Consider the following 12,593-nt stretch of genomic DNA (forward strand, 5'->3'; position numbering starts at 1 on the left):
TGCATGCCTTTTAAAAACCGCAGATAACATAATTGCTCTCCAGATTTGCAGAGTTGCTGTGGATGGTAATACTGTGGGCAGTAAAATTCTCCAGTATGAGTCAATTTTGCAACAAATATGGAGAGGCTTCTGACTGAAATATGTTGCTGTATTGCAGTCTCATGACGGCAACACGCCATGGATGATGCAATCAGTTGTCGGCAAGCACTGCTAATCCACTTCATTTGCTTTTGTTGCTCTTTTTTAAGTCACTGTCTGATTTAAAGAGTGTGTCTCTCTGCCCCAGCTGGTTAGAAAGCCAGGTAGAGACACACACAAAGAAATTATTTTAAAAAATCGTACATTGTGATTTCCGGATTGTTTATTTTATTTTATTTTATTTTATTTTTTTCCTTTTAGATTATGTTTCACAGTGGACATGCACCTTAGATGAACATTTCAGACCCCTCTATGATTTCTAAGTGGGAGAACTCGCAAAGTCACAAGGTGTTCGAATACTTATTTTCCTCAGTGTAAATCAACAAATTTCTAACAGGCTTCATTTCTTTCTGCTTTTCGTTCCTGGCTAAACCATAGTTTTATTGAGAACATTGCCTCTGGCCTCATCTGCTGCTTTGTTAAAGATGGAACTTAGCTTATCTGTACTTTATTGAATATTTTTATGCTCTTCGAAAGCATTTCCTGCTAAACTAATTAAGCTCATTCACTTGAACTCTTGGCATAGAGTTCCCAATTTAGCTAATATATTTTGTTGTCATGTGAGTTCTTTGCTTTGTGAAACTTGCATCCAGTAATTTGTTTGTTCATTGACACCCATCAACAACATTAGGGAAAACACAGGAAGACACAGAGTGTGACCAACTCAACTTGTCAATTACATTATTATTAGTTTGAAGCAGAATTTGAAACTGAAGCTAAATTTTTCTTAAGTCTTCAGCCTTTGTAATATTCCATACTGGGTTTTTTTTTTTAATTAGCTAAAAAAACAAATAATAAAACTGCAATTACTTCACTTTACAGCCTGATGCAGAAATATGAATTTAGTTTGTGTGATTTCCAAACAGTAAGTGTTTCCTCTTCTTTCCTGTTATGTTTTTCTTCTCAAACTGATTCAGTGCCACTGGGAGATAAGCCACTTACCTCAAACCCTCCCTTCTCCACACGCGGTTAGAGCTGCTGATATTTAGTCGAAACACCTGTGTGAAGTTTGCAAACCCATGTTTAAAACCTGCATGTAACCTTACATTTAGATGTTATAATGCAGGCCACAGGTCAGTGGCATTGCTTGTAATGTGTCATGTTCGAGAACCTAACGGGCAAATCTGCCAGACACTCCTCCTGCCTCCTCCTGCCTGCTTCTGACTGTGTGTGCGTGTGTGCCTGAGTGCCTGACCCTAACTGGCGTGCTCCTACATGTGCATGCACACAAACACCCCACCAGTGGAAACACAATCACTCTAACCTCAAATCTCCCCTTAAGATACATGAATAAGGCAGCTTATGTTGCTCAACGTGAGGACAGTGCTTTAAATCCCGGCCATAGGGACACGGCTGTGTGCCAGCTCCATGGTAACAAAGTGACAACGAGTGCTCCCCAGAAGACTCAGTGGCATATTGATTATTATGGGATGTGTCTTTGCTAACTGGATTAGGACTTAACACACATCGGTTTTTGATTCAGGAGCTGGCCTGCAGTTATGAATGCTGAATAGAAAAGTTTTTTTTTTCTTTGCCTTCAGAGTGCCTCACTTAAAGGCGAGATAAAACTGGGGACAGTTGGAGTTTGAGATTTATTCTACAGTCAAGCTCCAGGGATGATAAGAAAATTCTTTCTCTGTATAATTCTACTGCGATGCCCTTCACAAGGTCTTCTCAAAGTTATTTTTTTTTTTGTTAAAACACTTCACATACAGATATTTCAGTTTGCATCCAATTATTGTTCATTTCAAAATTAAACTCGATTGCTTTGTTTGTATTGCTATTACTGTCTGGAAAAGGGTCAATGCACCTGCTGGTTGTGTCTAGCCCCATTAGCCTGACTACTTGAGGGGGGGGAGCCCTGCTGCGTTTAGCGGGATGACTGATAGGTTTGCACCTCCCTGCCCTTCCAGGAAAAAAAAGATGACCACAGTGTGTTTTTTCTCCCGTCTGTTTGATCCCAATACCAGGACCCTTGTCTACGGCTTCACCAGGCTCATGGTGCTTCTGAGACGAGCGGCAGATGGAGAGTTCTCCCTCACTGACTGCCTCCTGTTTGGTGCAATCATGTCAGCCACTGATCCTGGTAGGTGACCTACGGACAAAATCTTCACATAAAAGTTGTTTCCCTTCCTACCGGCAGAACCAATCTGGCTTCACGCAGGTATACTCCACATATCCCACAAAACAAGTGCTTTGTGTGAAAAAGAGGAAATGATTAACTTTAAGTATGCAAAACAAAACACTTTTATAAGAAAATCAAGATCTGTAATATGTTGTAACACTTTACACTATATAAATAAGCCATTGAACAAAATTGACTCAAATGCTGTAGGAATAAGCAACAAACAATGAAAACTATAACCTGCAGCAAAATGAGATGCTAAGAGTTCCCAACCGCTGGACTTGATGCGTCTACCTGTGTTAATGCAGTCTTCTTAAGAGAATCTAATGCAGAAATAAAGCAGATAGCAAATCTGTTGCAAAAAAATATAGAGCAGATTGCTCTCCTATGTGAATTTCTCTCTGTGTTCTCCAGGACATGTTAAAGCATTATTCAACGAAGTGACTCCGACAATGATGAAGTTCTTGCTGCAGATGAATTATTTATACCAATAAGTGATCTCGGTGAGCATCAAAGGCAGGATTTAAATTGTGGTTCAGTTGAGAGGCAATACTTTTCAATGCCACGCTGTGCTCATTCGTTTTGACCCCAGTGCACTCGTCACTTTGATTAGACTCAAACTGAATGCCTAAAATTGCAAGGCCCATAGGCTCTGCATTGTGCTGTCAAAATATAAAATCCAAACCCCAGACTTTCTGATTTTTAATTCAGCTTTTTAGTGTGCAATCCCGCATATGTTGGCTTAAGTTTGTAACAATTAAGCAATACCGCAAGCTGCATATAATCAGATATTACCCAATTAAAAAAAAAAAAGAAAAAAAAAGGAATAATTACCTCTTAAACTTTCCCTACATTTTAATGGATGTAGTGGGATTTTATGCAATAGACCATCACAAAGTATTGTGTAATAAAGAAATGGAGTGGGGATGAATCATGATTTTAAAACTTAACTGATCTTCTGCAAACGTAAAAAGAGAATCACACAAATCCAAAAAAAACAAAAAAAAACAGGACATGGCTGTTCACATAACTGTAACTCTAGAAAAGCTGCAGAGATCCATATTCAGGTGGGAAGATCAACAGGACAGCTATTTCTGCTCTCGATAAATCTGCTTTTTATGGAAGAGCATCCCACCGGCGTAATGCTTGGCTTAAAATGCAAACTGCACATCAGTTTGAATACACCAACCTCACAGAGAAACTCTGTATTGACAGCATCATGGTGACGGGAGGATGCTCATAAGTGAGGAGAGGGCTTAAGGAGTTCATGGAAAGATGAGTTGAGCAACATACTGAAAGTCACCACATTTACACAGTATGAATACTTCTGCATGGTCTTTTATCTTTACATAATGATTAGTTTAAGGCAATCTATGGTTCTGTAACATCTAGCCTTGATGTTTTAGATTTTCATAAGCTGACCCGCTCGCCGCTTCTCTGAAACTCAGCTATTCAGATTTATTCTTCTTTTCCAGAGTATGTTATGCAGCTTGTGGAGATGTGGATTAAGCATCCCCATGTATTAAAAAGCTCTTAAAATAAATTCATGCAGTTAAAAATGTTTCAATATTTTCCTAGCTTTTGAAAGTTGAACTTTTCTTTTTGACATTTACTATTCATGAGGCACCTTTGTTTTAAGAGTAAACTGAAATCTAAGAAGCCGGTTTTACACTTCTTAAATGTGACTGTTGCAAGGCAAAATACTTCTTGCCTTCAACTGGAGAAAGATAAGACGACCAAATGAAGATCGTGTTTTATTGTCAGCATTCAAGTCATTAAAACATGTAAATATTCTTCTAGACTTCTTTGTGTAATTGCTAGAGATAATATGGTAGTATTGTGAAAATGATATAAAAAAACAACAACAAAAAAAAAACTTATGTTATGGTTTAGAGGCCAAATAAATTCTGCCGTCATTTAAAGTGAGATTAAAATAAAGGTAAGCAGGGATTAAGAGGTATCGTTGTATGAGATTTGCAGTTATGAATTAAATTCAGCCACACAGTGAAAATATTTTATCTTTTTTCAAAATATGTTTCACTCACTTCTTTTCTTAAATGTCTTCTCCCAGCAATTCTCATCAGAAAACAAGAATACATTTTCAAATCAAATGAACACATATCTACAGTTTTGATAAATTTGAACAAAGATAAATAAAATCCTGTCACTGTTTTTTTTTTCTTACCATATATGAAAAATGACAGAGGACTGACAAAGTGAACTGTCTGTATAACTGTCTGTATAAAAATATGTTTTTAATTACTTTTTCGATTTCCTAAAATATTGTGCTGTTGAGTTTTATGCAATCAGTAAAGAATAAGCTGATCAGATTCTGTGATGTCTCCTGATAACAAACCAGCCCTCCTCCACTACCAGCATGCAGCCTGGTTTTAGCACAGACATGCACCACAAAACTAGGTCCAGTAGATGAACATTTTTTAACAGACATAAATAATCCATTACTTTAGCCCTGAAACTAATATGAAGTCAGAGGGGACAGAGTGGTGAGTGGCACAGAGCCATATTATCAGAAAAAAAGTTGGGTTTTATTCCTAACTGGCTAGCTAACAGTTAAGTTTGTTTTAATCTCTTCTTGCACTCATATTATAGAAATGAACAACTGTATTTATTCATTTATTTCTTTTAGAGTTCCAGGCATAAAGAACAGTGTTTATAGGACATGCTGCAAATGCCTCTTCTTCTACAGTGTTTGTTCACAATAGCGTGTCAGTTAAAATGATTTATTAAAATAATAATGAGGTCTCCAAACACTTAAGGTACCATAGAAAGTGAGTATCTCTACAGAATTCTCATGTCATCTTAAATACTAACCAGGATTACTGCAAATAAACACATAAATCAATCTGAATCTTCACAAGACAACTGCTCGTTCAGCTGCACTCTCCGGGGCGTTTTCCTGATTTGGTGGCACATACATGTCATCAGTTCGCCATGCAAAACCATTAACCTTGACCAAATTGCTTCCAGTCTGTCTCTGAATAAAACCTTTTTCAGGTTCACCTCATTTCTTACTTTTAAGCACAAAATAATAAGCTGTAAAACGGCCTTACGCAAGTTTTCAGATACTTTAGCTTTCTTGACATATGTTTTTGCATTTTCTTCAAAACCAGTGCCTGTTTAGTTTGTGGTAAAAGATTCTTCTTTGGTTAAGAATAAACATAACCTTGAAAATGGTTCATAGGGGAGAATTAATACCTTAAATATTTAGTTGGCAGTAGGAGCAAACACACATTTAAATCTGCTTTAAATGTCATGGAAAGCCTGCTTTGATGCTCCTTTTCAGTATGCATCATTCGATTTTACGAAATGACCAGTTTTCTACTCAGTCTAAATGTTCGTCCCCGATTTAAATATAGGACCAATAGTTTGGATCAAAAAGTGGGAGGCCTGCTGTGCTGCATTTCTAGCTGCAGGGGCGGTTACTAAAGGTCGGTGAAATTCTCACTTAACATGAGTATTTTGCAGTTCCACGGTCCTTCCTTTCATCTTAGAGTTCATATTTTTGTAGTTCTCCTCACATGAAAGAGAGCACACATATATATATTTTTTTTGTCTGGGCACTGCAGACTTTAAAATAATGCCAGATGGTAACATTTTTGTAGTTTCCCTTCTCGGTTATTACTCATTGAAATAGATTTTTGTTTTGTTTGTCAACAGACAATCATCCCAAACCCAGTGCACAGCTGGCCAAAAAAACAAAAGAAGAAAAGGATTAGATCCTTAAACTTTCAAAAAATTTATGGAGTGTGTTAAAAAGCTAAGCCAGTGCCAGGACACCAACCAATTAAAATGAGCTCCACCATTTCTGCCAGCTCTTTTAATCTGCCAGGAGACTGCCAGAAGCTTCTTAATGGCATCTAGGAGTGTATAGTTTCTCTGCAACTTGCTAAGGAGCAGTTAGCAAGATAATATTGAGAGTATATCTATACTTCCATGCACCCCATGGATTAGATAATGTCAGTAGTTGAACGAAACTGTACAGCCACTCCAGTTTGAATAAAACCATCAAAACGTTCCCAATAATTAGAGAATGTAAATTTGTTTTGTCAGAGCTGTAATTTATTCAGGGCTAGTGACTTTCTAAAACTTGGTATTAAAAAACATTGAATCTGGTAATAAGTCCATGGCACAGTTTTAATTAAGGAGAGGTACAAATATTTTTTCCTTCTTTAAAACTTTAGTGTGGCCACAAAACATAAACTACACCAGATCTGACCCAAAAGTTACTTTGATCAAAATTCACAATATAAATTTATTGCATTTCAATAAAGATTTAGAGACTTCGTTTTTGTAAGGTGATCAGTTAGTATGGGTCATCACTTACAAATCCTCCCGTTCCCACACTGAACTCACTAACTGTTGACCATTGCCATTATGGCATCGATTTTCTGAAAATGCTTCCATCAAATATACATGAAAAAAAAAATCTTTGATGTAACCTCTTCTGAAGTTGTAAAATGATTGCACATCAGAAATCTTAAAAGCTTGTATTTATGTCTTTACCACTCAGCGCTTCACACGTCATAGCAGTTTTTCTCCACTGTTTATTTTGAATCACTTTCAGCATCGTCTGCCTAATTTACTCAAGTAAACAAGCAGATCCTCTGCTTTTTTGCTTCACGTTGTCACAATCTTTGTCTCCGCTAAACGTCTGCATCCGGGATAATTTGACCTGATAAGACTTCTTTCGACCCGCTCAGCTGTGTTATGTTGGAGATAATTGTATACTGTCTACCTTATGGTGTTGCTGTGGAAACTGACAAACACTTGACAGCTGTAGGACTGGTTGCCATGACTACGCTGCCACCCTCCTTGTGTGAGAGGAGATGATAGTTTTTTTTCTTTTCTTTTTTTTTCTCGCCGCCGTCTTCTTGTTTTTGTCTAGCAGCGTAAGTGTTACACAACATGCTCGCACCAGTTAGGCATTATGGGAGCGGGAAGATGGAACAATCCTTACTCCAGGCCCTGAACTCAGAAGAACTCTAAGCCCATCAAAGACCAAAGAGCCAGATCTGTCAAAATATGTCTGGAGGCAGTTGTCTCGCTATTGTCAATCTGCTCATTTCCTGTCTTCCTTGCCCCTCGCTGGCCTGTCATTTCCCACAGGGCCAAACATTACTGTTAGAACTGACTCTTTATTCAGATCACAAACTTCACTAAGGCTTCACTTATGCACTATGGCCCCATCAAATTGGATTTGAATCCACATGGAGCCTATTTCATCTTGAAAATCACATTATATATTGCTAGCATAGTACTATAGTAGGTCACATGCATCTGCATCGAATGTGATGGTAGTCTGAAATGTAATATTACATTTGTGTCACAAAACTTCCATTAAAGGATACATTTTACAATCGATGCATTGTAGAAGATTGACCAACTTTTTGTGAAGTGTACAGGCAAGTCTAATTAGGGTCAAGATGCCTTCTGAAACATTTAGATCACCCTGTGATGCAGAACAGCTTACAGCATCCACAAGCACAACTGGCGAAATGTGTCAAAAGCCTGTTTTTAAAATGTATTTTAAGTTCTCATGTCTTTGAAGAATGTTTGTATTTTTCCCTGCACATCAAAACACCGGTAGAATGAACCTAGCATTCGGCATCTTAAAGACTTCATCACACTCTGGTAGCATTAGCTTTCATATCCTCGATCTTCTGAGTCAATGCAAAATGATCTTCATCGTGTGGTGACAAAAAGGTAGAGTGATCATATTTTCACAATTTTGGCAAATGGAAACCACAAACATCAATGTATTGTATTGGCATTTAGACTAATTCTTATATTGAATTAAAATGAGACACGGCTTTTGATTTATTGCTTCTATTTTTTTTTTTGTTTGTACTCCCAACAACCATAAATGACATCCCTTGCATCTACCTTTCCACTGTGTGTAGTTTGATATCAGTGCAATTATATATGTTCTGTAAAGACTAAAGAACACAGGTGAAGGATAAAATTGTGAAGAAGTTTAAGTCATGGCTAGGTTATAAGACGGTATGCCTAATTTTAAATATTTCTGAACATGGAAAGATAAGATGGTGGTAAAACCTTCGAAAACTTGGCTATCCACCTGCACTGGCATTCCAGGCAAGGAGGAGGTCCTGTTTATAATTTACATCTAGAAAGCTACCGATACCTAACATCATTATTCAAGACACACCCATGTGGGGAATTTCAAATGTGGCCCATGAATGTCAAGCAGTGAGTGCATCTTATCAAAGCAGGGAGTTGTTTGCCAGCAGTTCATCCACATCAAGTTGTAATTAACTTTTTCTGCATGTTTTAATCAGCTGATTCTGAAGATCAAGCCTCCCTTCCCTCTTCCTCTAGCAGTATCCGCTCATTCCAAGACTGCTAGTTGTTGTAAAGAACACATGTATATTTATGTTTTGCAAGTAGCACCGGAATGTAGAACAGAAACCTGTACTGCTCTCATGATAAGAAAAGTGTAATATGCTGTATGTTCAGGATAAACACTGTCAGAACATCTGTTGTTTTGCAGTTGCACTTTGTGACCAGTAGGTTTAGTTTTATTGCATTTCTAGTTATGTGCTCTAACGTCCAAACATATTTGAAACGTTGACAAAGGACTATTGACATGCAACCATGATATTATTTTTGAGAAATTAACATAAATCAGCCACAAACAGCATTCATTAGCAATGCTAAGCCTTAAGTGTTTTGTTCACACAGCAGATCTTGATGCACAATTCCAATTTGTTGCTGAAATCCTTTTTTTTTGTTTGTTTGCATGGTCGTACATACTGTTGTTAGTTTTACAAAGCATGCCATTCAAGTAAGATAAATAAGGATAAAAAATACTCCAGATAACATATTTTTCAACCTTCACAAAGAGTACCTTAAACAAATAAAAGAAAAAAAGTTCCTAGAGCTGCAAATCAGTTGAGTTGAACTTATATATGCAGAATATATATATTATTAATTATATACAATTATAGATTCCATTTGTGAGTAGGTTTTAATGTCAACATTAAAGAATAAGCTGACCAAATTCATCAAGAGGTACTATAAGAGAATAACTGGTTCAACCATTTAATTTCTCGGTACTTTAACATAATTACTGGACTTTATGATAGAACGTGTTTTTCTTTGAACTTTGCCTGAACACAATTTGCTTTGTTAGTGTTTCAGACAACTTCTCTTTCCTTATCACGGTGATTTCCCATTTCCCATTAGGTTTTATTGTCACATTGTGATGTTACGTCCCTTGCTCTTCTCTGCTTATTGCAGTAGAGATCCCGAATTACGCTGCGTCTTTGCAGAGTAATTTAGTTAATTACTTTTTTTCTTTACGCTTGTGTTGTTTTAGCGTCCTGCAGTCTTTAAGGGCAGCTTCTGTTTTGTTTGTTTGTCTTTTTTTTAAAGTCTCAGTCCTCGGGCTATTGTCGGACCTACGTGTGGACTCGGATTTGCACGCCCTGCTGTTTGGCGAGAGCGTCCTTAATGATGCCGTGGCCATTGTCTTGACACAGTAAGTATCTCTCTTTGCTCTTTGAATGAGTAAGTTTTCCAGTTTAATTGTGTGGGTGTGAGGAATTCGCCAGCTGGCAGCGTGGAGGCGGACGCGTAGCGGCGGAGGAAAACTGAATGGAAGCTGCCAGCTGTACAGGGAAGGTGTGATTGGGTAAAGCAACATGACCGTCTTGACGGTGCGCAGTGGGCTATAAAGCAAGTTGCCTCTAGCGATGTCAGCATCTCATTAAAGAAGTCAGCTCCTGGAGTTACAACACACTCCCAGGATAACACACCAGGCTTCTAGCCTGTATGTGCTATCAAATTCAGGCTAAACTCGGCATAAAATCAGTGGAAGCTCAATGGATTATCCATTATAAACTTGCCCCTTGTCCATGCAGTACAATCCTCTCATTCTTTTCTGTCTGCTGTCCCATCTTTCTCTTGCACTGCTCTCAAATATACATTCAGATTTTGGCCAGGGACTGTCTGGTATATTTATACAAAGCCAGTCTTAAAGATGAGCAAACAGATGGCCAATTGGAGATAGAAAGAGTTCAAAATTTACATACAGAGAAGTATAAAATTAATGCAATCCACTTGGATTATTGCACATAATGAGTCGTCACGGTATACACTGCAGAGCACTGCATGGAGCCTGAGCATCCTCCCAGACAAAGCTGCATAGTGCCACATTTGTTCATAAAGTGGCGTGACTGTCCCTCATGCTGCCTCCCGTCACTTGACTGCCTCGCTGAGGCTCCACCACACAAAGCTGGACCTTTTTACCGAGTCGTGTCGATTCCTGGCACCGGATTGCTAACAAGCTCGGGAAGCAGCTCAGCCGTACGCTGATGTGCCCTCTCCCAGGCGTGTTACCACTCCCACCCATACCGCCACTCAGGCAGGTCTGGCATTTAAAAATGTCGAGGTTGTGGCCGAAAGCGAGCAGCACCAAACCATTGAACACGCAGTCTTTAGTAATGCACGCTAAAGAAATTGACTTGTGGCTAAATTAAGTGTGCTAGCGCAATTGGAGTCTTTATTTCCACAGAGGGGGTAATAGATTTTCTCTTTTCATTTAAAGAGCTCATTAGTGACAACTTGATCGATTTCTCCCCTCCTGCCATGGAGATGAAAAAATGCTGTGCTGTCACTGGCTCATTTCAACTTTAAGCTACTAGTCAAACCTTTCTGTGAAATATATAAAATCAATCAAACCCATTTTAGGTACTCTTTGTGTCTTTTAAAATAAGACAGCATGGTAAGATTTTGTATTTGTTTGGCTGTTAAGCTGTAAATGTATTGAAGGAATGTAAAAATCAACCCTCTCAAAACAAAGCTACATATTCCTCTGATAACTTTACAGAAGCCTTAAACTAACTGATCGATATTTTAGACTTGATTTTTCCTTTTCCCCCTCACTTTTTACATGGTTTTAATTAAATTCCTTATTCACAAATGTCTACTTGTATGTATGACCGCCCCAAAATGATTAAGCCATATGCGAAAACACCACACAGGTGTTTTAAGGAAAACTTGATTAAATAAACCATCCTGCTCAGGATTTACGGAACATAAATAACAAAGTTTCTGATGTTTTTGGAAAGCTCTGACCACCCAATGCAAGTTGTAAGTGAGTCAGACAGATTTCTCTTCAAGAAATGGAAGGATATGAGAAGAGCAGTCAAAACATACAGAATCTAGCTCTCTAACTTTATGTGATGCAGAAAGAATACGGCATTAAAAATGAACACGAAACAATCAGACAGAAAATTTCAAAAAGGAATGAAGTAGAATTTTCTCCAAGTTGAAGCTTTGAAGGTTGTTCTCTATGTCACACACAGCAGCAGCACTGATGACTTGGGGGACATCAGAGTGAAACTTTGACTTTAATGCTTTAGCTTGAAATATATTGCTACTGAAATGCTTCAGAATTAACCTATTTTTATTTTTATTTTTTATGATTCAGTCATCAGCCTAACATCAATGTCAGCAAATGTAACTCAAATACAAACAAAGCAATGTTAGTTTCCTCATTGTAGTTTTATGAATTCCTGCAGCAGAAATCCATACTTCATTACTTGCTTACGTTTTTGTTGTTGGCATACATTTGTCATAATAAAAAAATAATAATACACCACAAAAAAAAAAAAATCCTGTATACATACTCATCTATTTTTAAGACTCTTTGTACTGTACAGATTTTTGTGATCAGACATATGAGACCTTTTGTGAGTTTTAGCTAACTCAGAGTCCCAACAGTGTTGCTATATGTGGTCTGCTGTGGTTAATGTAATCATGTCATTCCACAAATGCAGCCGCCTCTGTCGGTTACTTGCATGGCTGCTTGTCCCTGCATGCTTCACAGCTGTCGCCTCCTTTCCTCTCATACACACACACACACGCACACACCCACACACACACACACACACACGCACACCCACGCAGTCAATCAGATAATTTCTCTTTCCCTCCTTCTTGCCTGCGAGGGTTATTTTGCACTTGGTGACTTGCATGTTGAAGTCCCCCATCACTCCAACAGAGTAAATGTGATAGGAGCACGTATAATGTTATGCTGCTATTTTTATGATCAGCAGCAGTGTCCCCCTCCTCTTTCCAACACTGCTCTGAAGTGTTTGTGAGGGAAATCATCTGGAATGTGTTGTTTTCCTGAAGCAGATTATTCTTCCTTAGAAGGCCATGTGTATGTAGGAAACTGCAGGAAACTGAAGTTGGAGGGCTTTGCTCAGCATGTTAACATTGGAAA

At 38.1% G+C, this 12,593-nt stretch overlaps 1 protein-coding gene across 1 annotated transcript in view; it reads left to right on the top strand.

Annotated features, from left to right (window-relative positions):
• LOC106916593 (sodium/hydrogen exchanger 9-like) overlaps positions 1-12,593 on the top strand; it is an 83,102-nt gene that overhangs the window by 7,320 nt on the left and 63,189 nt on the right. The window contains exons 5-6 of the mRNA XM_014984979.2: positions 2,169-2,284; positions 9,737-9,842. Coding sequence (XP_014840465.2) covers positions 2,169-2,284; positions 9,737-9,842 — 222 coding nt within the window. The remainder of the gene's footprint in view (positions 1-2,168; positions 2,285-9,736; positions 9,843-12,593) is intronic.

This window comes from Poecilia mexicana, unplaced genomic scaffold (assembly GCF_051168715.1).
Source record: "Poecilia mexicana isolate PSO_F unplaced genomic scaffold, ASM5116871v1 scaffold_20, whole genome shotgun sequence".
Lineage (NCBI taxonomy): Eukaryota > Metazoa > Chordata > Actinopteri > Cyprinodontiformes > Poeciliidae > Poecilia > Poecilia mexicana.